Below are 27,042 nucleotides of genomic sequence, written 5' to 3'. Positions count from 1 at the left end.
ATTCGGGATTTCCCAGATGTGCCAGTTTGCCTATTCTAGTAAAGAGGACTTTGGAAAATGCTTGCTTCCGTGTCTTTACTTGGAGAGGGTTTTTTTTCTGGAACACTGACATATGGATTAACAAACTACAAGATAAAGAGGGGAATATATGCTACCAAAACGAGGAGAAGAAAAACAGTCCAGGAATTTTATGAGAAATTATACAAAGAGACTGACTGCTATACAGAAGGGAAAATATTACAATGTTTTGAGAAAGCGAAACTACCAAAAATCCCAGAATAAATCAAAAATATGTTAAATGAAGAAATAAGGATGTCAGAATTATTAGAGGCGATCCCAAAACAAAAAAATAATAAGACACCTGGCCCTGATGGTCTACCAATAGAATTATATAAAGAAATGTAAGATAGCCTAGGACAAGTCTTACTTGAAGTATATAACACAGTTTTAGAAGAGGTGAAAATACCATCATCGTGGGTGAAGGCAAACTTTGCACTGATACCAAAGGAGAACTCTGATAGGATGCTAATAAAAAACTATAGATCTATATCTCTTCTAAATACAGACTATAAGATATTCACATCAATAATAACCAATCATCTAAAAAAGTTTTAAAATGAGTTTATTCACATCGACCAGAACGGTTTCTTACCAAAAAGATAAATGAAAAATAATATAAGAATAATACTATATGTTCTATAATATTATGAGATACATAGCGGCACACAGGTAGCATTGCTATTTTTAGATGCTCTAAAAGCATTCAATAACGTCAACTGGGAATTTATGGCACAACAATTAAAGTATATGGCATTTGGCAACAAATTTTTAAATATGTTTTCAGTGACATATTCTAAGCAAGAAGCCAAAGTAATAGTGAATGGAGAGGTGACAAAAAATTTTAAAATTCAGACGAATACTAGACAAGGGTGCCACTATCCCCATTATTGTTCATATTGTCCCTGGATGTGTTAACGAGGATAGTATGGAAAGAAACACAAATCAAAGGACTGGAAATTAGGAAAGGAATTTACAAAGTGCAAGCTTTTGCAGACAATCTGGTTTTTATCTTTGAGGATCCATTATAATCAAGCGTGAAACTTATGGAAGTATTAGAAGAATACAGAGATGTAGCTGGATTGAAAATTACCAAGGACAAAATTAAAATGATTGTTAAAAATATGATGAACAAACAGAAGGAGGAATTGACCAAGATACAGATAGTGAAGAAAATGAAATATTTAGGAATTTATATAACTGCAAGATGCACTTCAATCAAAGAAGATAATATGCCAAACTGATGAATCACATAAAAGAAGAGTTGGGGAGATGAAGAAATTTGAGGCTTTCTTTAATGGGAAGAATGATCAAGATGAACATCCTACCAAAATTACTCTTCTTGTTTCAGAATATCCCTATAAAATTAGATAAAAAATATTTTAGAAAATTGAATAAAGCGGAATACGTTTGGCAAGGGAAGAAACCAAGGATTAAATTTAAACTTTTACAAGAAACAAAAGAAAGAGGAGGGTTCAGCGTGCCGGACTGCGAGTTATATCATCAAGCAGCAACACTCACCTGGATAATAGAATGGATAAATTTAAAAAATAGAAGATTGTTAATGTTAGAGGGCCACGATTTACATCTACGATGGCACACATTTTTGTGGTATGGGAAACAAGTAGCACATCGATATTTTCAAAAACATTTTATAAGACAGGCTTTATTGGAGATATGGAATAAATTTAAGCAGCAGAATTAAATGAATGTTCGAATTTGGTTATCTACATTAGAAACGTTAGTACACCCAAACCTCATCAAACAGGGAAAATATGTTACATATAAGGATATAATAAATGAAGAAGGGGGACTGAAATCAAGGCAAGAATTAAAAGAACAAGGGGTAGATTTGGAGTGGTGGTCCTATTTACAGATCCAATCACATTACTTGAAAGACATGAAAGATTGGTAAAGAAAATTTATAAATTCTTATTGGATTATAAAATGGAGGAAGAGCAGGTCAAAGAAATGATGGTGGCATGGGCAATAAATTTTGGGTACAGTATACGATTGAAAAAATGGCAAGAATTATGGGGGGTAAAATAGGAAAATAACATTGGCAATACCGTATAAAGAAAATTTATACAAAATGTTCTACAAGTGGCATCTTCCACCAGCGAGATTGGCAAAAATGTTTAGAAATTTATCACCAAAATGTTGGAAATGCAATCACAAATCAGGCACGTACTACCATATGTGGTGGTCATGTAAAAAAGCAAAGGAGTATTGGCGTAGGAGGCTAATGCCTCCTAAGGCAGCACTTAACATCCAGCTGCCTGCAATTACTGCAAGTTCAATTCTCCCCAGGCTCAAGGTTGACTCAGCCTTCCATCCTTTCTAAGGTGAGTAAATTGAGGACCCAGTTTGTGGGGGCAATAAGCTGACTTTGTATAAACATACAAAAGTATGAAGGCTATTGCTTAACGCATTGTAAGCCGCCCTGAGTCTCCGGAGAAGGGCGGCATATAAATCAAATAATAAAAAAAAAGATTAAAAGGTAACGGTTCCCCTCGATATATGTGCTAATCATTTCTGACTCTAGGGAGTGGTGCTCATCTCTGTTTCTTTTTTTTTATTATTAAAAAGTTTTATCAAATATTACAATAATTTTTCCCCGTCCCTCTTCCCCCCTTCCCTCCTCCCCCCACCACCCATCCCCCATCCCCCCTCTCCCTCTAACCCCCCTCCCCCCACCCCGGACTTTCCAGAGCAAATACAGGGTGTAACATATAACAAACATAAACTAAAATATGCTAACTTTCTGTAGGCTCTTAATTCCCTCTTGCTCTTTAACTCCCCTTTCAACTAACAAAACATAATTCAAAAAGAAAAAGTTGATTTCATTCATAAGCTATTGAAGCTTTTTAGTCCGATATTTGTTTTGAATATAGTCAATCCATCTTCTCCATTCCGATGTATATCTTTCATTTGAATGGTCCTTCAAATACGCTGAAATTTTGGCCATCTCTGCTAAGTTCACTACTTTTAATGTCCATTCTTCAATGGTAGGCAAGTCTTCCTTCTTCCAATACTGCGCCACCAAAAGTCTGGCTGCTGTTATTAAATTTAAAATCAACTTAGTCGCTATAACAGTACAATCTGTAATTATACCTAACAAGAAGAACTATGGAGTAAATTTTATCTTCTTTTTGAGAATATTTTGAATAATCCACCATATTTTTATCCAAAATGCCTTAATTTTTTTACATGTCCACCATATATGATAATACATGGCATCATCACATTCACATCTCCAGCACTTAGGTTGCACACTTGGATACATACAGGCTAGCTTTTTAGGATCTAGATGCCATCTATAAAACATTTTATAAAAATTCTCTCTTAAGTTTTGGGCTTGCGTAAACTTCACATTTCTAATCCATATTTTTTCCCACGTTTCCATCATTATTGGGTCTTCAATATTTTGTGCCCACTTTATCATACAGTCCTTAACTAACTCCGTTTCTGAATCTATTTCTACCAATGCATTATACAACCTTCTTATATGCATTTGACTTTGATCTCTAATTTGTTTTACCAAGTTCTCCTCATTTTGCAAAATACCAATTTTCTGATCTTCTCTCCATCTAGCTTGCAACTGTACATATTGAAACCATGTTTGAATTATCCTTTCTTCTCTTAGTTGATTCAAAGATTTTAGTTTTAGTATACCGTATTTTCCGGCGTATAAGATAACTGGGCATATAAGACGACCCCTGAATTTTCCTGTTAAAATATAGGGTTTGGGCTATACTCGCCGTATAAGACTACCCCTCTTCCAACGCACACCAAATAAAAATTAAAAAAACAACAACTGGCTCACCCGCAATATAAAAGCAGCTGTGCTAGACCCAAAATGGCCCCTGAAACAAGCAGGAACCTCACACAGCCACAAAAAGCCCCAAAAACCAACTTTCACACTTTACACACACACAACACAACACAACACAACTGGCTCACCCACAATGTAAAAGCAGCTGTGCTGGACCCAAAATGGCCCCTGAAACAAGCAGGAACCTCACACAGCCACAAAAAGCCCAAAAACCCAACTTTCACACTTTACACACACAAAATTCCACATACAGCTTTGTGAGATTTTGTGTGTTTGTGTAGTTAGAGTGAAACACTACAAAAACACACTAAATCTCAGAAAGCTGCACAAATATTATTTTATTTTATTTTTATTTTTATATGAAAGCTAAATTTAAAACTTCCTAAACTTTAAATGGCTAGGTCTAAAAAAGAACAACTAAAAAAAAACCCAATTAACTATTTTTTTTAAAGATCCCAAAGGGGAAAAAAACTTACCCAATAGAACAGGGGTCTCCAACCTTGACAACTTTAAGACTTGTAGACTTCAACTCCCAGAATTCCTCAGTCAGCTTTGTTTTGCTAGCTGAGGAATTCTGGGAGTTGAAGTCCACAACTCCCTGCCTGCTTGATTGCAGGCAGGGAGTTGCTTGCTGATGGAATGGATTCAGGCAAGCGAAGCAAGGCAAGCGAAGCAAGGCAAGCAGCTAAGGCAGTGGTTCTCAACCTTCCTAATGCCGCGACCCTTTAATACAGTTCCTCATGTTGTGGTGACCCCCAATGATAAAGTTATTCCTAAAACTATCAAAAATATGTGTTTTCCGATGGTCTTAGGCCAGGGGTCCCCAACCTTTTGGACCTCGGGGACCACCAACTTCATAATTTTAAATTTCGCAGTTCAGACAATAATGATTTTACCCAGCCAACAAAGCACACTGTACTTATATCCTTCCTCATCCATTTTCTTAAAAAAGAGGGGGAAAAACACTTTTAAGGTTTTACTAAAAACAGTTTCCAATTACATAGTATTGGCATAAAGCCTGGTTAAAGCAAACATGCTTAGTCATAAAGACTTGAGGCAAGCCATTCTGCTTAAGGTTTAAATTGAACTTAAGTGCATTATCCGGTATAATGCAGATTACTTCTGGCTGAAATACCATAAATTGGGCATCTTAACCATAAACCAGGGATATGAATTTTTTTTGTATGGGTGCTGAAGGCTACAGTAAGTACAACATGTTGGAGCCTGCACTGCAATAGGGGACGGAAACATATAAAAGCTTTAAAAAATACAGGAAGATTAAATATTGTTTCTGTTAATGTAACCATCTGGACTCCCAGTACAGGATGGGGTCCTTCAGGCACTCTCCCTCCTCTCTCTCTCTCTCTCTCTCTTTCTCTCTCTCTCCCTCTCTTTCTTTCTCTCCCACTCTTTTTCATTCTCTCTTTCTCTCTCCCCCTCTCTCTCCCCCACTCTCTCATTCCCTCTCTCTCTCTCTCTCCCACTCTTTCTGTCATTCTTTCTCCACCCTCTTTCTCTCTTTCTCCCACTCTCTTTCTCTCTTTCTCTCTCCCCTTCTCTCTCCCCCCACTCTCTCATTCTCTCTTTCTCTCTGTCCCCCTTTCTCTCTCTCCCTCCACTTTCTCTCATTCTGATTCTCTTTCATTTTGTCTCTCTCTCTCTCATTCTCTGATTCTTTGATTCTCTCTTTCATTCTCTGTCTCTCTCTGTCTCTCATTCTCTCTCACTCACTCTTTGATTCTCTCTGTCTCTTTCTCTCATTCTCTGTCATTCTGTCTTTCTCTCTCTTTCATTCTTTGTCTCTCTGTCTCATTCTGATTCTCTCTCTCTCATTCTCTCTTTCATTCTTTGTCTATTTCGCTCTCTGTCTCATTCTGATTCTCTCTCTTTCTCTCTCATTCTCTCTCTCTCTCATCTCAATGGCCAGCCAGTGTCTTGGGGCTGAGAGGAAGTCAAGCATCTCCCTGAGAGACTGAGGGCCGGAAGAAGTGTGGGAGCAAAGCACTACTTGAACTTGTGCGGCATGAGCATTCGCCTTGGTATATTTGTGCCAGCCGATGGCCAAGGCAGTCCTCATTTCTCTGCTGAAAGTGCAGCATCAGGATTCTGCCTTGGTATATTTGCGGCGCAAGGCAGCCCTCATCTCCTGATGCTTGGGACTCAGAGCGGTAAATGGTGACTGGTCCGGGGAGCAGCTGGATTTTGCTCCCCATTGCGGACTCCAGATCAGCCCCCTGCAAGATCTCATCTTTCAAGGAGCGCTCCCTGAAGTGGCACTGGAAACTTTGGTCGGGCTCCTCCAGAGACGAGAGCTTGCAGGGGGCCGATCTGGTGTCTGCAATGGAAAGCAAAATCCAGCTTCTTCTCTCTGCTGTGAAAGTCCGCGCAGAAACCAGCTGGTTCCAGCATTGAGCGGCATGCAGCCTTGACGAGATCGGCACAGCTTCCTGAATCTGAGTTGTTGGCGCTGACCGATGACGCTATGGGAGCGCCAACAACATTGAGGGGAAGCTGTGCCGATCTCGTCAAGGCTGCATGCCACTGAATGCTGGACCCAGCTGGTTGCTACGCAGAGCTTCCCCTGCTGTCCCAGGCATCCAGGGGGATATTACCGACACTCTGACTTCCCCAGCTGACCCCCAGTGATGGCGAGCCCCACCTGTCTGGGGAAGTCGGAGCATCGGTAATATCCCCCTGGATGCCTGGGGGAAGCTCCGCTCAGCAACCAGCTCGTTCCAGCATTGAGTGGCATGCAGGCTTGACGAGATCGGCACAGCTTCCCCTCAATGTTGTCGGCGCTCCCGTAGCATCATCAGTCAGTGCCAGCAACTCAGATTCGGGAAGCTGTGCCGATCTCATCAAGCCTGCATGCCACTCAATGCTGAAACCAGCTGCATCTTTTCTATTATTTTCAATAAGAAATGCCAATTCAATCGATCAAATGCTTTCTCCGCATCAAGAAATATTAGCACCACAGGGATTTGGTTGTTCTTCCCCAGATACTCTAATAGGTTAACCACTTGCCTTACATTACTCTTCATTTGTCTACCATTTATAAAACCGGTTTGATCATTATGAATCATTTGTTGCATGACTGTCATTCACCTATTTGCTAGTATTTTAGCAAAAATCTTGTAATCTGTATTTAAAAGTGATATAGGCCTATAATTTTTTGGCTGAGTGTAGTCTTGCTCCTCCTTTGGAATCAGAGAAATAAAAGCTGTCCTCCAGGATGAGGGTACATCTCCTCCAGATTGTATGTTGGTAAATAACTCTTTGAGTGGTCCCACCATTTCTAACTGCAAGTGTTTATAATAAGGAGCTGTCAAACCATCCGTCCCAGGGGCCTTACCCACTTTCAACTGCTTAATTGCAAGCATGATCTCTTCGGAAGTTATTGGTTGATTTAAACCCTCCCTTTGCTCTCTTGTAATTATAGGAATATTCTCTTTCTGTAAGTATCTATCTACATCTATACTTTGAATTTTATCACTAGCATACAACCTCGTATAAAATTCTAAAAATGCTTTTTAATCATGTTTTGCTGATAAACCTGTTTACCTTTATATTCTATTTTCTCTATGGTCCGTGACTTTTGTTTTTTCCTTAACAGATATGCTAACCATCTCCCTGGTTTATTAGCATTGCAAAAAGTATTATGTTTAGCATATTGCAAATTAGTTGTGACCTGATCTGCCATTAGCATATTAAATTGCCCTCGCAGTAAGTTAATTGCCTCTTTTATTTTCTTGTCTGCTGGGTTCAATATCAAAGCTTGTTCTTTTTTTTTTAATTTCCTCTTCTAAGTCCTTCCTTTTTTTCCTGTTTACATCTATATTTATTATTCAAATATATCAAAATACCTCTCATATATGCTTTACTTGCATCCCAAACCATTTCCATAGATGTACCCTTATGCATATTTATAATAAAAAATTACTTCATAAATTTTTTACATTCTTTTACATTTTCCTCATATCTAAACAGATTTTCATTTAACCTCCAAGACCTCTTAAATCCCATTCCATACTCTAATTCCATCCAAACTGGACTATGATCCATTAAAACTCTTGGGCAGGGAATAGTTACAGATTGTACTGTAATAGAGACTAAGCTGGTTTTGAACTTAATAACGGCTGCCAGATTACTGGTGGCACAGTACTGGAAGAAGGAAGATCCACCTATTATTGAGGAATGGACATTAAAACTTGTGCATTTGGCGGAAATGGCAAAAATTTCTTTCTTTTTTTTTTTTAATTTTTTTAATTGAGTTTTAAACAGAGATATAAAGACAATACAAAAAATACAAAGACATTACAAAGACAAATGAGTTCCCACCACCAACCTACCCACACTATACTTTACATATATGTTTTGATCATCATCAGAATATATATTGCTTTATAAGTTAATATATACGTAATACATTGTCAATTCAGATGGTTGATCAGATTGGAAATCAGATCAACTCCCAACCAAAGACAAACTAATCTCAAAGATAACAGAATGTGCCGAAATGGATAGACTGACACTAGAACTCCAAGATAAAGAAGAAAGTGAATTCTATCTTGTGTGGCACCAGTGGTATCAATGGCTGGAAAAGAAAATCAGTACAAATATAGATGAAAGAATATAGGGTAGAAAAAATAAAACCGGAAACAACTAAATAAAGAGGAGATGCAAGATTATTTCTAATCTAAAACATCTGAATTGACAATGTATTACGGAAATGGCAAAAATTTCATCATACCTTAAAGACCATTCAAATGAGAGATATATATCGGAATGGAGAAAATGGATTGATTACATACAGAAGAAGTATCCGAATAAAAAGATTCATATAGCTTATGAATGAAATAATATTAAGTAGTTTATGTTTGTTTTTTCTGAGTTATAAGGAGTTAAGGACCTAGGGAGAATATGAAATGTAATAATTTGTTAGCACATTTTAGTTTTTGGTTTGTGAATGCTATACCCTGTGCTCGTTCTGGGAAGTCTAGGGAGGGGGGTGGGGGGAGGGAGGGGAAGGGAGGGTGGGAAGGGGAGGGTGGGGTTGAGGGGGGAAGGGTGGGGGGTGAAAATGTTTGTATTTTTCATAAAACTTTTCAATAAAAAAAAAACTCTTGGGCAGATCTTCGTCTTCTTCACCCTAGAAAAAAGATCATTAGTAATTAATATGAAATCAATCCCAGAGAAAGATTGATGTCTATCAGAGAAAAAAGTAAAGTCTTTTTCTTCAGGGTTCCTCTCTCTCCAGATATCTCTAAACTCCATATCATCCATCATTTCAAAAAACGATTTTGGCAATCTAGCACGCGTTGAGATATTTTGCAAGAGCCCCTTCTTATCTTTTTTAGTGTCCAAAACTCCATTCCAGTCGCCCAATAAAATGCATGATTTGTAATCCCATTGTAGTAACTTGGAATGTAAAAGCTTATAAATTTTTTCCTGTTGTTGGTTCGGTGCATATACTCCAATTAAAAGTGTTTTTTCTCCTTTTATTAAAAGTTCAATTGCTATAAATCTTCCTTGATCATCTGTTTCAATTAATTTGGCAATTAAGTCTTTTTTTAGATGTATAACTATACCATTCTTCTTCTCGGGAGCAGATGCAACAAAATGTATACCTAACCTTGCATTTATTAAATATTTTTGATGTTTACTTCTAATATGAGTCTCTTGTAAACAGATTACATCATTTTTAAACTGTTTCAAATAATGAAATATTTTTCTCCTCTTTTGTGGTGAATTTAGGCCATTAACATTCCAAGTCAGAAATCGAGTTGCCATTCTTGGCCGCCTGAAGCTTTTGGAGCATCTGCTGGAAATCTCCATGCATTTTACTTTTTGGTCTTGCTCCTCCCACTGCTTCTGTTTTTGTAGTTTCTTGCATCATGTTTAGTTGCTGCAATCTTAATTCTTCTTGACACTTGGCTGCCGCTCGGGTCTGTCTTTGATCCTTAGGTTCTTCTATTTTGTCAAATACCTCCAAAGCTTGAGCAGTAGTTGAAAGTTGTATTAAGTCTTCTTGAATAATCAAAGCTCCCCTTTGGGCCTGTGCCAGCGATTCTTCCTTCTCCCCCTTTCTTGCCCCCTCTGCTTCCATCTTCCTTCTAGCTTCTGGAGACTGTGGGCATCCAGCATTTAGTACATTGGTGTAAAAATCTCTTGCCTTCCACACTGAATTAAGACGATATCTTTCTCCTGAATAGTTCACCACTAGTCCGGCTAGAACCTCCCATCTGTACTGTATCTGGCGGTTTCTCAGTTCTTCCACCAGAAAGGTGTAATCCCTTCTGGCTCTCAACATTTTGGGGGGGGGATTTCTTTCAGTATTAAAACCTCCTGCCCCTACACTTGAAGTTTATTTTTAAAAGTGACTTTTAGGATTTCATTGTGTATTCTCCTTGTTGTAAAATAGACTACAATGTCTCTTGGTAGATGTTTCTGTCTGGCAACCCATGAATTGATACAGTAAATTTTGTCAATTTGCCATTCAAGATTTGCTTTTTGATCTCCCATTATCTGTGCAAATGCTTCTGAAACGATCTCTCTCAAATTCTCTTGCTTATTTTCTTTGAGGCCTCTTATTCTCAAAGCAAATTCCATATCTCTATATTGTATCATTATCACATCGGCCTCTGCTCTTTCCATCTTATTCTGGACTTCTCCCATTTTATTTTCCAAGTTCTCATTAGACTGCTTAATTTCTTCCACTTTTTCATCTATTGCTTCAATATGGCCTGCCAGACCTTGAACTGCCATAATAATATCTTCTCTAATTTCTTGATTCCGTTTTTGAATAATCTCTTTAATTTGAACTATCTCCTCAGCAACATCTCGAATTTTATCCTCAAACACCGAAGTAATTTTTTTTTCTGTAACAGAGGCTTGTATTTTAAGGGCTTCCTGCAACATTTCAAGTGTTAATATTGGTGGTTCCATTGGAACAGAGAGAGATTGCAATTTGGATGTTTGAGCTGGCGAGGTCCCAGCACTTTTGGGGACAATAGTCTTTACTTGTTTTGAAGCCATTTTTAGTTTCCAATTTGAATTTATTTAGCAGCCAGAACAACAAATCCACCAAATCCAAAAATTCCCAGTCTTTAAATAATATCAATCCTTTTTAAAAAAAATCACTGCTGTGATCTTTTTAGCCTTTAATCTTTTTTTTTTTTGAAGCAAAAATCTCTAATTTTAAACAGGGGCTACCAGCGCTAAATGAAACTTTCCTCTTTAACTTTCGCTTTCACGCCCCATTAAAGCTCAATCACCATCTTGGTTTCACTTTCTCCCCTTAATGAGTCAGAAGGAAGTAATACACATTTGGAGTTAAAGTTCAGTACTTGCAAATCTGATCTCTCCTGAGTTTGCTCAGCCTGCTTCCGAATGATGTTTATTCCAAGCGTTGTTTGCAGGGGTGGTCGCGGCGTCTTCTGCTTAAAGCAGAAACATCCCAGATCCGGAGCTCTGTCGGGCTTCCAGGGAGCTCTCACCCTTCAAGCCCCAGAATTGTTCCTGAGGCTCCTTGGGGAGCTCTACCTATGCCCTTCTGCTCTCTTCCTCCCCTTTTCCCAGGGAGAAAGTTTTCAAGCCGCTAGACAGTTGATTTGCGCTGTTCTAGCAGCTTTACAAGATCGCGGGGCTTGCGCTCAAAAAGGAGCATCTTTGGCGCCTTCGGTGCCACCAGAAGTAGCTCATCTCTGTTTCAAAGCCGAAGAGCCAGTGCCACCCGAAGAAGTCTCCGTGGTCATGTGGCTGGCATGACTAAATGCCAAAGGTGCACGGAACGCTTCCCACCAAAGGTGGTCCTTATTTTTCTACTTGCATTTTTTACGTGCTTTCGAACTGCTAGGTTGGCAGAAGCTGGGAAAAGTGATGGGAGCTCACCCTGTTACGTGGCACTAGGGATTTGAATCACTGAACTGCCAACCTTTCGATTGACAAGCTCAGCAGCCACTGAGCCACTGTGTCCCCTTTAAGATTAACTGTTATTATATCTAGTTCTTTGGTTAATTATGGGTTATGAAAAATATTAATTCCAGCCCTTCTTAAAATTGCTTTATAAATCATGACATATTTTGATTTATTGTGCTAATTTGGTAGGATTCTAGATTTAAAAAAATAAATTAGATAATGTAAATGTATGTACCAGCATCATTTGTGTTGCGTCTTAGTGTAGAACAATTACTTCTTATAGATGATTTAATTGAAACAGGACTTTTTAAAAAAATACAATAAACAAATTCAGATCTGCCTCCCATGGAATGTGGTGGCTGCTGCTGTGATCTCTTTGAGATAATTTTCTACGCTGCATAAGTAATAAAAATAATTTCACAAATATAAGTGTGGATATTTGTTCTTCCATTTTAATTTCTAATACTTAACATCTAATATTAATCAATAATTCCAGTCATTGTTCTGACTATATTTATTAAAATTACTAAAATATTAATTATTTTATATACTTATAAATTGTATGTATACATATACATAAACATATACACTACACTATACACACACATGTGTGTGTAGTATATACATATACTTATCCAATAATATGAGGCTGGTATACATTTTATTTATGTAACAATCTACATAAAGCAATTAGCAGTTGCCTGTCATATTTGTAGTCATAAATATTCTTCTAAAGTGTTACAAGGGATGAAGGAAATTGCTTCTATGACTAAACAGTCACAGAATAAAAAATGGTGACTTGGGCTACTATAACTTAAATCCCTGCCTAGGACAGGGGTCAGCAACCTTAAACACTCAAAGAGCCATTTACCATAGAAAAGAAAACACTGGGAGCCACAAAACTTGGGTGGGCGTGGCCAACTTGACATCACTCCCTCCTACCCAACCAAACCTACCCAGCTGGTCATTAAGGCAGAGAACCAGTTGTTAAATTATTTGCCCCACCTGACCCCACCTCTCTCTCTCTGTGTGTCTATCTGTCTCTCTCTCCCTCTTTCTCTCTCTCTCCTTTCCACTATTTGAACCCCTCTGGAGATATTAAGATTTCAAGAACAACTAAAGTTTAGCTCTCAGGTAGTTCAAAGGCTTTTACCTGTTATATCAAAGGAAAGGAAAGTGTGCTAGAAGAGCAAATGGGGGTGGGGAAGAGAAACCAGGACATGGAATGCTTGATGGATACAGAGACGAGACTGGCTCCTTCCTTCCTTCCTTCCTTCCTTCCTTCCTTCCTTCCTTCCTTCCATCCATCCATCCATCCATCCCTCCCTCCCCCCTCCTCTGATTTTCACCTCCCTTCCTTTAATCCTGTATATTATGGTTTGTTATTGTTAGTATTTATTAAAGAATGCTGTGTAATTTAGAAGCTCTTAGCAAAAAATAACAGCAGCTGTTGTTTGTGGCTGAAGCTATCCTGGGCTGTTATTTTTATACACACACACACACACACACACACACACACACACACACACATACACCACCTACTTTTATTCCACTTCTAAGGGAGAGTGAAGAAGAGACCTTCAGAGGCAGATCCCTCTCTGAATAGCCTCCTGTCCAAATTTTGACTGATTTCCTCTTTGATCCTCCAATGAACAGACCCCACCCCTCTTTTTGGACTCTGGACCACCAGGCCTTTATTTTCCCCATTTATTGGATGGGGAAATATTGGATTTTTATTGGGTCTTCCCCCAGCCCCACACCAAAAGGAAAGCCAGCTGGGCTTCTCCTCCTAGAAGTCCCCCTACCCTTCCCCCTGCTCCCTGCTCCCTTCCCCCTATCCCCCACTCAATCCCACTTCGGGACAGTGGAGTACACTGCAGCACACAGATGAAAGAGCCGCATGTGGCTCTGGAGCCGTGGGTTGCCCATACTTGGCCTAAGAAATAAGACAGAGACAATTGCTCTAATTGGCGACATTATTCCAATCTGTGTTAAAAACAGGATATTCAGCAGTGTTTGTTCATCTGGTCTTGTTGTTTTATCCACAGATATTGATGAATGTGCTGAAGGGAGACATTACTGTCAGGAAAATACTATGTGTATCAACACACCAGGATCATTTATGTGTGTCTGCAAAACAGGTTACATCAGAATTGATGACTACTCTTGTACAGGTAGGAATAGTTTCTTAACATAAGCAGATGCCCATTACTTCACTTAAAGATTATTCACGTTTATAAGTCATCAGCAGATATAAAAAAGATGTTACTCTGTTTTCTTTCATACAATGAGAGTCATATGATTACCAGAATTTTTTATGACATCTGTCTTGGTTAATTTTAATGTATTCTTATTATATTTATTTATTATTTAAACTTAAGCTTAAATATTCCTCTTGTTTAAAGGGGAAAGGGGAAAGCTTGAATTTTGCACTAACATAGAAGACGTATGAATAAATATAATGTAAGAAGTGAAATGTAAGGAGACAACCTCCCCTTTCTTCTTTCCAATTTTAAGCTCCTACCCTCCCACCCACTTTATGGTATAGAGCAGGGGTGTCAAACACAATTTCATTTAGGGCCAGATCAGCATTATGATTTCCCTCAAAGAGCCAGTAGCTGGGTCACCGCAACTAGGTGGGTGTGGCTGGGTGGATGTGGCTGGCTCGACACCGCTAACTGGCCGTGGCTGACTCAGGATGGCTGGGTCAGGATGGAACAAGTTGCACTGGCTAACTCGACATGGGCACAATTTGATGCCCCACAAGTGTGCGTGCACACACACACACATGCATTCCAAGTTTGGGACTTTTATCCACAGAGGAAGGAGAGGGCCTTCTCCCCAAGCCCAGGTATGATTTGCAGTTTGTAAGCTCAGATGTAGATAAAAGTATCCAAGCTTGGAACTGTGTGTGTGTGTGCTTCCTTTGGCACAGAATGCCAAAGGAGACGTTCTTCTCCCAATCCCATTGTTGGCATTTCCCTGTCTGGTGCCCTCTCCCAGCAAAGCAGGAAGCAGAGGACGCCACTACTGTGTGTGGAAGCATGGAGGAGAAAGTTTGCAGGAAGCAGTTTCCTCCAAGCCCAACTTCTGCCTTGACAGACCTCTGGAGAGCAAGAGGAGGTGGCAGGGGAGCAGTGCTCCCTGGTCCTGCATGAGGGAGGCTGGCCCTTCTTGAAAGGGAATCCCCATTTCCAATCATGTATGGTAAGGATGCTGGCTTGTTGGGGCAGTCTTCCCTCATTCAGCTTCCCCGCCACTCTTTCCTCTTCTCCAGAGATCTGTCAAGGCAGAAGTTGGACTTGGAGGAAACTGCTTCCTCCAAACTTTCTCCTCCACACTTTGATACACAGCAGCAGCATCCTCCGCCTCCTGTGGGGGCCAGGCAAGGCTGGAAGGGGGGATCCAGAGGTGTCCAGTGGAGGAAGGCAAGACCAGGGTGAGTGCCAAAGCCTAGTCCACCAGAGGAGCCTCACCGTCCCTCTCAGGCCATGCAGAGGACCCCGAGATGGTGGCATGCGCTGCTGGAGCCTGGGCAGTGGAGGACAAGTGCCCAACCCAGCCCTCAAGCTCCTGAGGCACTGGGACCCCACCCCCTGCTTCCTTGAGGGGGTGGCCAGCTTTGCTTACCTTCTCCTCAAGGTAACTAGGTAACCTTGAGAAGGTAACCTCCCCGAAGCTAAGACATTTCCCGATAATAAGCCCAATTGGGCTTTTGAGTGCATGCATTAAAATAAGCCCCCCTGAAAATAAGCCCCCCCAAATACTTAGACGCATGCACAGTTGCCATGCAAACAACACAACATGAGGAAGCAAGGCTGGAGGGAGGGAAGGGAGGGGGAACATGCCCCATGCACCCCTGCCATCCTTGAGGAGGCCGCTCCTTCAAACTGTAGCTCGTGCACCCCTTCTCTTAGTGGGGGCCGCAAAGAGCGGCTGCAAAAAAACTTGCCAGCCCTAGCCCTGTTGACCTGGGACTAGGCGGAGGAGGACTGGCGCCGAAGCTCTGGTGCGAGCCCCCGCTCACAACTGCACCATCCAGCTGCACATGAAAAGTGGCTCCGGCCGCCCTGACCTCTTCGCTGCAGCTTCTCCCACCCACACCCGCCGCCAATTGGCCTTGGCTCACGGGAGAAATGGATCTCTGATGGGGGCGGCCACTCCTGAAAGGGTGAGCTGCAATTGGAAGCCCCTCGCAAGCCACATGAGGGAGCCCAGCCAGCCAGGGGAAAAAAGGGGAGACCACAGTCCCAACAAGTGGATTTTTCAAGCAGCCTCCCTCCCTCCCTCGACTGGAAGGCAGCACCAGGGGCTCCCGCCTTGCTTCCCAGCCTGCCCAGATCCACACAATGGGAGGGCACAGAGACATTCCACTGCTCCACATGCTGAAAGGAGCCCCCTGTGGGCGGATAGCGATCAGCCCCCGTGGATGCCAAAACCCTGCGGCAGAGGAGGAAGAGTGGGGAGGGGATCTCTTGGTCGGCCCTGGAGTTGCCAGGGGAGGGGTGGGGGGTTGTCTTTGACTTCTGCCTGCTGTCCGCATCCACAACCCAACTTCGCCCTCGGCAAACCTTTTTTTGTGTGTGTGGGTGTGGGTTGGATGCTAAAACAGGCTCAACCTGCCAGGACCAGACCAGACAGGATTTGATGAATGGAGCGGCTTAGGGGGAGGGGGTGGTGAGGGGCTACTCCGATGAGCCCACCAGCTGGGTTAAATGCTCAGCTGTGGAAAGGGGTGGGGGGGAAGGCAGCCACGATGACGGTGATGATGCCGATGCCGGGATGCCAGAGTCCCCAGGGCAGCTGCTTCGGCATCCAATTTAGCCAGGCAATCCCGATGAGCAGAAGCCAGAGAAGGGAAGGAGGAAGAGAAAGAAGTGCCTCTGCCCCCCTGGCCAAAGGGCGGAGTTGATCCGGCGCCTGCGAGGATGCCCGAGGGGGAGATGGCCGCCATCCTCTCCCCCCACCTGAGCTTCATGCCTTAACTCCAGAGTCTGCCTTCATTCGCCCCGGCGTTCCCAAGACCAGAAAACCCACTTGTTCCAAGCCACGGCCACTTTCTCTGCCGATCACTGCCCCAAAATGCGACACATTTGGAGGCTGAAAATGCAACACACAGTGCCCAAAATGCCTATGCAGAACAATGCTGCCTTCTCTTACCCCTTCTGTGCTTCACCTGCTGTAGTCACTGGAGCTCCCTCGGACATCAGCTGTGCTTTTGAAGCTGTTTTTCAGCCCCACAATGCAATTGTGCTTTGCCTGCTTTTCTAATTGCTGCTCCCTCCGATGATCAGCTGTGCTTTAGAAGCTGTTTTTTTAGCTCCAACCACAAAACCAGTGAGTGAACTAGTGTGCTGAAGCTGACCAGACTAAGGACTAGCCAGATGAATACCTGGTAGGCAGATTTTTTTTTACTATTTTCCTCCCCAAAACTAAGGTGCATCTTTTACTCTGGTGCGTCTTATACTCCAAAAAATATGGTAACTTAACTTAACTTAACTTACCCCTTCTCATTCACATCTCCTCCGTTCCTCCCTCTCTCTGCAGTCAGGAAGGGATGAGGGGAGGGGGAGAGATTGGCAGCACTGCCCGTGGCCATACTGCTGGTGGCTGTGGCTGTGACTTTCCCATGCAGGGGTGGGGACAGTCCCAGTGAAAGAGAAGCACTTGCGTGCTGCAAGGCCAGGCCAGCGAGTTGGCCATGGAGGGGCTGGTGGCGGGCATGGCGCTGATCTGCAACTTATGGTGGCCATCCAGGCCAGAATGCAGTCAGCCTTAGATCTGACCTCTGGGGCTGCCCTGGAGCCCATCCCCTGGGCGTCCATATAGCAGGGGGTGAGCACATAGGGACTGGTATCCTGGGTGAAAGGAAAGCACTCAAAATGCATTCAGCCTGCGGGGAAAAATGATCACCAGGAAAGTCAGGCCCCACATGCTCACTGCCTTCTGTGCGCCTGCACAGGGGGCAGGGTGGGCGCAGCCCTTTTCTGGCTCCAGAGTGGCCCCGCAGATCTATGGCTGACTGTGTTCCGGCCTGGATCTACCACCAAGTTGTAGATCAGAACTCAGCCACCTGGGCCGAGGCTGAGGCACCGTTGGGCGGTCCTTCGTTATTTCAAGGGCAGCACCATGAACCAGATCCAGGGATTAAATGCTACCAGTTCACTCCAGTTTGGGTGAACCGGTAGTGATAAAAACTACAGGTTCAGTTGAATCAGTGGTTAAAAAAAGCTACCAGTTCATCTGAACCAGTATTTCCAACGATCAGCTGTGCTGCGCAGTTTAGCTTTGCTAGAAAGCAGAATCGTGCTTTCTAGCAAAGCTAAATTGCGCGGCACAGCTTTTTTCCTGCCCCTCGCTGTTCTACTTACCTAGTGAAGTCTTCTTTTTCCATGTGAAGCGTGCATTTGGCACGCACTGCACATGCATGTGCAGCATATGCATGCATGCAGCGTGCTTTTGGCACGCACCACACATGCACGCATCCAGCATGAGTTTGGTGCACACCGTGCATGCACAGGCAGCAAACTGGTGGCGATCCGAGGAGGATTTCACCACTGACCAGATCTAACTACATCATGGGCCGGATCTGGCCCTTGAGTTTGACACACTTGGTGTTGAGACTGGAAAAGTTATTCAGAATAAATTTCCTCAGTCTGGAAACCACAACAAAAACCAAACAGTTCAAAACAGACAACTTGCCTTTTCATTTTAATTCTTCACTTCTGAGGAGCTCCGAAAACCCACATAGCTGGGTTAACGGAATGACATCTGTTTAACAAGGCATGGGTTTGTTCCTGATATAATGTAAATAAATATGTCCTCTGTTATAGTTGGTGTCATCATAGGGCTTAATTTTTAACCTACACTTATCTAGATAGGTAAGTTTAGATACTGCTAGAATATTTAGGCATTCTGGCCTGAATCTGGAAAAAAAATCTGATATAAAAATGCAAGAAATTGGGAAGCAATATAGAGATGAATATTTTTTAAAGCAACTTTCTTTGTGTACTGCAATTTCATTAAAAACAAATGTGTTCTGATGAAAATCATGGTTGCTGTGGACATGACATGTTTTTGTATTATTTATATTTGCAAGATGGTTTTTGCTTTATTTTATCTCATTTTTCAATAGGTTCCTTGGTTACCATTGTGCAGAAATGACCATGATATAAATAATGCATGCATAGTAAATTAGATCAAATTCCGTTGAAAGAAAGATGGAGGTGGATTCAGCAGTAATTGTAAACTGACAGTAATTTCTGGTTTACTATTTTTCATAATATGGCTTCCTTATTCTAAATTATTACTGAAATGAAGAAAGATAGTGACCAACACCCAAAGATGCTTTTTCAAGAGGCAACTGGATTTCCTTTGTTTTTCCTTGGAGACATTTTGCTTCTCAGCTGAAGAAGCTTCTTAAATGAGAAGCAAAATTTCTTTAAGGAAAAACAAAGAAAGTCCAGTTGCCTCTTGAAAAAGCACCTTTGGGACAATCATGACCTGGATGACTGAGAATCGCCATAGAAATTTAGCAAAGTGACCAAGAGTTTATTTCTTTCTGTGAAAATTTGATTTCTATTGAAATCAGACTAAATCTTGGCTCTAATAGTTGTTATTAGTTGTTGGTTCTCAGATCCCAGAAAAAAAAAAAAAGTTCAAGACTGTCTGTCCATCCTGATTTTATCGTGTTCAAGGTATTTCCACTGAAGCATCTTAAGTATGCATATGCTTGTCCTTCTGATTTGGCTAGAGCAGGGGTCTGCAACCTTAAACATTCAAAGAGCCATTTAGACCCATTTCCCACAGAAAAGAAAACACTGGGAGCCACAAAACCTGGGTGGGTGTGGCCAACTCAACATCACTCCCAACCAGTCACATGACCCCTCCAGCCACACCTACCCAGATTTTGTGGCTCCGAGTGTTTTCTTTTCTGTGGGAAACAGGTCTCATATGTGTGCTCCCTCTTGAACCATTTCCCAAAACAGGTGAGGGGTTTTTTTTGTTTTTTTTTTTGCTGATGTTGTTCTTTCTTCTTCTTTGGGTGCTTTTTACCATATGGTTTAAATCAAGAGTCATTTCAGGTCCCCAGATAAATAAAGCTCTTTCATCCCTGTGCTGTGGTTCCCTGTCAGCTGAACCCACCACTGGCTGGCCCTGCCCCTTGCCCTCCCCTGTCAGTCACCCTGCCCCTTGCCCTCCCCTGTCAGTCACCTCGCCTGAGAAGTGGGGAATGGAGACTCGCTTCCTATTCCAGAGCGAGAGAGAAGCGCCCCTGTATGCTGGCCTTCTTCCAGCTCTTGTTGGTGCTGCGCGCACCTCAGTCACTCAGGGAGATGCATGACTTGCTCTCTGACACTGGCCCGGCTCAGCTGCAGCTGATGCTCCACATCATAATGGGCTCCAGGAGGAGGAGAAGACCCCATCTCCCCCATTGTGAAGCACGCTACATTTAACTGTGCTGCGCAAAGCATATGCTCATATTTTCGGTGCTGGGGCGAACCAGTTGTTAATTCATGTGCTGCCCACCTGTGGTTGTGAGGTATTTTACGAGAAAAAAGTTATTATAGGGCAACTTGATTAATGAGGACTGTGTATATTTGTAAATATAGCAATCCACATTTATTATGATTATGAGGAAACATAATTTCACTTGGGAGGGTCTAGCCTTAAGACTTGAACTTCAAATTGACATTTGCAAAAATCTTTTTAAAAAAATATTGAGCAGCTTGCGCTTATTAAAGTGATTGTTGGCTAAATGCACAATTCTTCATAGAAGAAATGAATTATAATGACAAGCTGGCTTTGCAAGCCTGTTTTGTGCTTCTTGCAATGCTGCAAGGTTACAAAAAAAAATTAACGCAAGTCAACATGCCATATTTATGAAATTCTAATATACAGGCTCCATTAAATCTTTTAAAGAGACAGTAGAAGTAAAGAAATTTTCAGACTTTTTTCTTTTTCTTTTACTACAACAACAACAACACATCAAGAGAGTGAAAAAGATCTTAAAGTCCAAACTCAATGAAGGAAATACCATCAAGGGCAATTTCAGTTATTAGATACACAGCAGGAATAGTGGCCTGGACTCAAGCAGAATTAAAAGCAATGGATAGGAAGACCAGAAAAATAATGACAATGAAACATGCCCTTCATTCTTGCATCAACATTGACAGACTCTACCTACCAAGGCAAATAGGTGGATGTGGAATGTTGCAAGTACATCAGATGGTTGAAGAAGAAAAAAGGGCTTTTGAAAAATATCTGAAGGACAATGAAGAAGATGCACTGAAGTTAGTATGCCAGGAAGATTTGCTGACTACTGGCCTATAAGAAAGACCAAATGAAGAACAGAATGGAGGCATGGGAAGACAAAGCACTACATGGCCAGTACATTAAAAAAAATAGCAGGGGAAGCAGATAATAACAGGACCTGGCAATGGCTAAGAGCAGGAAAGTTAAAGAAAGAGACCGAAGGATTAATTCTGGCTGCACAAGACCAAGCCTTAAGGACAAATGTATACAAAGCCAGAATTGAGAAGACAGCAACAGACAGTAAGTGCCATCTATGCAAAGAAGCTGTCAGCTAGCCTGCTGCTTACTGCTATAGAAAAGAGGAAAGGGATCAGTGGAGAATTTTTCATTGCAGCTTTGCAACTACAGCCTGGATTTGTAGTAGCCTCTGGTTGCCTAGCTACAAGGGGGTTGGGCTGTACAGTTTGTTTCAAGTTGCTGTTTTCACGTCCTTTGCCTCAGAACTTGCCTGGAATTTCTTGCTTTCAGTTCGTTCCTAGTAAAAGTACTTTTCTTTAAATCTATGGAGCCAAGGATTTTTCTTTCCTAGGAAATGGACAGAGGCAGCCCTGACATAAGCTGAAGAAACAGTGGTCCACCAGGTAAGTTGCTGCAAGAAGATTGCACAGACTGACTACAAGCAGTGGCAGGGCAAAGAAGCAATAATGGTACATTGGAAGATCTGCAAGAAATATCATTTGCCTGTAAGCAAGGCAAATGATTGGTGGGACCATAAAATAGAAAAATTCATAGAAAATGAAGAAGTAAAATTGCTCTGGGACTTCAGAATCCAGACAGACAGGCACCTGCCACATAACACACTGGACTTAACACTTGTCAATAAGAAAGACAAAAAAGTCTGGATGGGAGAGGGGGGGCGTGGCCAGCATCAGGTGATACGGTGTGGATTCTGGGGCTCCAGAAGAACACCGATATCCTAGCCGATTTTGGGGATCCCCAGAGATCATAGATGTCTTGTGGAGACAGCCAAGAAAGAAGATGCTGGCTGGCACGGATAGGGAATGCGCAAATTCCCTGAAATGCTGGCATTAGTCTTCGACCCGTCGGTGAAGGAAGCCAGCCATTAAGGAGCTGTCACAAGCCAGAACGGCCACAATCAGAAAGAGGGAATGTAGGAGCAGTAATTGAACGGAGTATTGTTGCCGGGTGAGTAATTGGCCAACTCACAGGTAAAAGAAAAAAAAAGCCTTTGACTGCTTGAAAAAATTGTAGCGGAAGGTTGGTGGCTAATTGGCACAGAAGGACTAAAGCGGAGGAAAAAAAAGCTGGAACTTGAAAAATCAAACCTAAAGCCCTGGAAAAATCTTCCATTCGGATTTAAAACTGGATTTGTGGGGGGGGGGAATAAGACAAGGAAAAGACGATAGAAAAACATTTTAAACAGTAGAAGAACTTAATGTGGAAAAGAGAAAGCGAATGCTTTTGTGTATTACAAGATGGCTATTTTGTTATGCAAAGGATTGTGAATCTGAGAAAGACAGCTGCTGGCAGAGAGCGTGAGAAAGAGCTGCAAGAGGATTTATACAGCTCTACCAAGATAAGAGAATAAAGGACAATAAAGGACAAAGACTAAAACAGTGCTGGCTCAAGGGAAGATCTGAATTGGACATTATTTAAAGGGGGGAAAAATATATGGACTTGGAAATCTGAAATATATGTAAAGGAAAATAAATTTAAAAATCTCAGCCTTTTAAATTGAAAATATAGAGAATTGGGAGGAGGAATAGGAGACATTGAGGGAGATGTTTCAAAAAATAAGAGAAGCACTTAAGGGAAACAAAGAAGCAGAGGACTTAAGGGAAACAAAGAAGCAGAGGACTGGTTAGAATCAGGGCCGGATTTAGATGAAAAGAGGCCCTAGGCTATTTCACTTATGAGGCCCTTTCACCTATAGTGAAAGTGTAATTTTAATTTTGCTAACAATTTGAATGTAGGCCCCTCTTGATCTTGAGGCCCCTCTTGATCTTGAGGCCCTAGGCTGAAGCCTAGTTAGCCTATAGGAAAATCCAGCCCTGGTTAGAATGCAAAAAAAGAGAAAGAGAACAGAAGAATGAGAAACAAAAGAAACAAAGAGATAATATTGGAGAAGAAATAATTGAAAATAAAGATAAAGATGATTACACTGGGTTTAGCAGTGACAGAATAAGAATGGATAAGGGAAAATACATCTCAAATAAGAAAAGAAGAGAAATAAATGGGGAAAGATTGAGAAAGAAAATGAATAGAATTAAAATTAAAGAAAAGAGGCTGAAGGGGAGATACAAGAAAAGGAAAAAGAGGAAGGTAAGGGAATGGGAACTAAGAAATGGAGTTGTGGAGAGATAAGGGAAAAATGGTTAAGAGTCAGTGAAAATGTTAATTTGTTAATAAAGAGAATGATGTTAGTGGTAGAAATTATATGTGAAAATGTTGTTAAATGAAATAGACCAGTAGGTACAATGTGAAAGAAAGAATGATTTTGGAGAAAGCATTAAATGGAGAGAAATAAGTAACACAAGCATTAATTGAAATTATGATGGAAAACTGAAAGTAAAATTGAATGAAATTGAAATGTTAAAAAATGATTTAAGTGTTATACTTGCAAGAAGTAAAGAAGAAAAAACATATTGTTAAAAGTAAAGAAGATAAAGGATTGGAAGATTGTTTGGGTAAAAATTTAAAGGGAATAAATAAGATGAAATATACCGTTTATAATTAAAAAGATAAGAGGAATTTTGTGAAATATACTTGATAAATGAAAGATTGGGGTTGCCTGGACTCCATAGTGGAAAATATTAAATCGAAGATGAATACAGCAATAGAGAGAGATGAGGAGAAGAGAGGTGGAAGGGAAGAGGAAGGAGAGAGAGGGAAGGAAGAGTAGGGAGGAAGGAAGAGAAGGGAAATTAGAGTAGGAGAGAGGGGAAGAGAGGATGAGAAGGAGAAGGGGGGAAGTAGATAAGAGAAGAAGAGAAGGGGAAGAGAAAGTAGGAAAGAAAGAAAAGAGGGAGATGGTAGGTTGCCTGCAATTACTGCAAGTTCAAATCTCACCAGGCTCAAGGTTGACTCAGCCTTCCATCCTTTCTAAGGTAGGTAAAGTGAGGACCCAGATTGTGGGGGCAATAAGCTGACTTTGTATAAAATACACAAAAGTATGAAGGCTATTGCTTAACACATTGTAAGCCGCCCTGAGTCTCCAGAGAAGGGCGGCATATAAATCAAATTTAAAAAAATGTTTTTTATATAAATAAGCAAACAAATATTGAGATATGATTAAAAAAAGGGAAAAAAAGAAAATTGTGGCAAAAATTATAATTGAGTAAAATGTATTTGAATTTGATAAATTGTATAAGATAAGATATGACCAATACTCTGTTCAAAAAAGATGTGGGGGAAAAAAACCCAATAAAACTTGATTTTTTTTAAAAAAAAAGGTCTGGATAGTGGAAGTGCCTGGAGACAGCAGAATAGAAGAGAAAGACTTGGAGAAGATAACAAAATACAAAAACCTACAATAGAAATAGAACAACTGTGACAAAGGCAAGCAAAGGTGGTCCCAATTGTAATAGATGCCTTGGGTGCAATCCCAAAACAACTGGAGTACCATTTGAACACCATAGGCATTGACAAATTTGCCATCAGTCAATTGCAGAAGGTGGCTTTACTTGGAACTGCTTCCATCCTACGACGATACCTGTAACACCATCAAACATCAATTTTTGCCTATCCTTGGTAAGGACTCAATAGGTAGACAAAAATACCAAGCCCAGTCTGAACATCTGGCTGACTGTGCAATGATCATCATCATAATAACAACAACAACAACTATCACCACCTTAGGAAGGACTTGATATCTGGATAAAAATGCCAGATCTAAACATCTGGCTGACAGCAACCAATAATAATAAATGTTGTCTCTTTTTCTTTTCCTTTCCAATTCTAAATGCAACTGAGAACAGCTGTTTACCTAGCTCAGGAGTCAGCAACGTTAAACATGCAAAGAGCCATTTCCCACAGAAAACAAAACACCAGGAGCCACAAAACCTGGGTGGGTGTGGCCAACTTGACGTCACTCATTCCTACCCAGTCCCATGACCCCCCCCCCACAGCCACAACTACCCAGCTGGTCATTAGGGCAGAGAACTGGTTGTAAAATTATTTGCCCTGCCCTGCCCTGCCCTGCCGGGCCCGGCCCGCCCTGTCCCCGCCCCCCCTTTCCCTCCCTCCCTCCCTTTCTCTTTCTTTCTCTCTCTCCCCTTTCCACTATTTGAGCCCCTCTGAAGAAATTAAGATTTCAAGAACAACTAAAGTTTAGCTCTCAGGTAGTTCAAACACTTTTACCTGTTATATCAAAGGAAAGGAAAGCGTGCTAGAAGAGCAAATGGTGGTGGGGAAGAGAAACCAGGACATGGAATGCTTGATGGGTACAGAGATAAGACTGGCTCCTGTGGCATCTTCTGCAGGATCCCCTTCAACTCTGGCAATGCCCTGTGATAACTGGCTGAATTGAGGACAGCAGAGAAATATATTTATCTTAAATTTAAATCATAGGACACATAACAAGAAACTGTGTCAGGGAGAATGCACACCTCTGTTATGACCTATCACCATTTAGTTTCAATGTGAGGAATTTCAATCACTCTTTCACAACTTGACTTCTCCCTGGTAGCACTGGATTTCTTTAACAGCACAACTCAGGAATGATGGGAGTGTAGTGCAGTAGCCTCTGGGGGTGGGGCATCCTTATTCCTCCCTTCCTCCCTTCTGTTCTCTCCCTGCCCTTCCTTCCCCCTCTTCTGATTTGACCTTCCTTCATCCCTCCCTCCTGATTTCACCTTCCTTCCTTCCTTCCTTCCTTCCTTCCATCTATCCATCCATCCTCCCCCCTCCTCTGATTTCACCTTCCTTCCTTTAATCCTGTACATTATGGTTCATTATTGTTAGTATTTATTAAAGAATGCTGTGTAGTTTAGAAGTTCTCAGCAAAAATAAGAGCAGCTGTTGTTTGTGGCTGAAGCTATCCCAGGCTGTTATTTTTACACACACACACATACCACCTACTTTTATTCCACTTCTAAGGGGGAGGGAAGAACAGACCAAGGCAGATCCCTCTCTGAATAGCCTCCTGTCCAAATTTTGACTGATTTCCTCTCTGATCCTCCGATGAACAGGACCCCCCCCCTTTTGGACTCCTGACCGCCAGGCCTTTATTTTCCCCATATATTTGGATGGGGAAAAATTGGATTTTTATTGGGTCTTCATCCAGCCCCACACCAAAAGGAAAGCCAGCTGGGCTTCTCCTCCTAGAAGCCCCCCTACTCTTCCTCCTGCTCCCTGCTCCCTTCCCCCTACCCCCCACTCAATCCCACTTTGGGACAGAGGAGTGCACTGGAAATGCATGTTGGGGTGACGTTGGAGCGCACCTTCTGACCCTCCACGCTCCTCCAGGCCCAGCTTACTGAGAAGGGGGGAGCAGCCCTGACATCTCTACTACCCCATCCCCCGCCCCCCGCACGGCCCCAGCCATCACTGCCTGGCTTCCTCAAAGGCTCAGCGTATTTCAAAGGTGGCAGCTTGCAACTGGAGGTGCCGAACAATGTCCCGCTGTGAGAGCTGGGCCAGGCCTCTCCACTGTCTGACTCACCAATGGGGGCACTACCAGGCCAGGCATGGGGAAGTGCTCAGCTGGGGAAGGGGAGCGCTTCCCCATGCCGCTCCTTTCTTTCTTTTTGCCCCGCCAATGAGGGAGGAGGAAGGCCAGGCTTGGGGAATGGCCTCCATCCCACAAGGTCCGCCCCTGCCATTCTCTCCCAGCCCTCTTTACTAGCAGCAACAGCAAATGTATCACGAAGAAGGCGGAATCCTGTTGCCACACAAAAGCAAGTACAGGGACTCTTCACTCCTGCACTAAGGCTCCAGCCATTGCCATCGCCACTGCC

The 27,042-nt window shown here is 42.0% G+C and overlaps 1 protein-coding gene and 1 long non-coding RNA gene across 23 annotated transcripts in view; both read left to right on the top strand.

Annotated features, from left to right (window-relative positions):
• The window catches only part of NELL2 (neural EGFL like 2), a 382,878-nt gene that overhangs the window by 247,406 nt on the left and 108,430 nt on the right, over positions 1 to 27,042 (top strand). For 20 of the 22 annotated variants that reach the window (XM_087873280.1, XM_087873273.1, XM_087873275.1 and 17 more), the window contains one exon: positions 13,858 to 13,983. The exons of the other annotated variants lie outside the window; for them this stretch is intronic. In XM_087873280.1, coding sequence (XP_087729406.1) covers positions 13,858 to 13,983 — 126 coding nt within the window. The remainder of the gene's footprint in view (positions 1 to 13,857; positions 13,984 to 27,042) is intronic. 22 annotated transcript variants of the gene reach the window in all.
• LOC132711052 (uncharacterized) lies at positions 20,746 to 25,026 on the top strand. Its single transcript, XR_009621822.2, has 2 exons — positions 20,746 to 21,705; positions 24,538 to 25,026. It is a non-coding gene; the product is annotated as an uncharacterized LOC132711052 (long non-coding RNA).

The sequence above is a fragment of the Pantherophis guttatus genome, chromosome 7 (genome assembly GCF_059756535.1).
Source record: "Pantherophis guttatus breed Tessera chromosome 7, ASM5975653v1, whole genome shotgun sequence".
NCBI classification, from domain to species: domain Eukaryota; kingdom Metazoa; phylum Chordata; class Lepidosauria; order Squamata; family Colubridae; genus Pantherophis; species Pantherophis guttatus.
The sequence above is the reverse complement of the archived record's forward strand: the minus strand, read 5'-3'. Positions and strand labels throughout refer to the sequence as shown.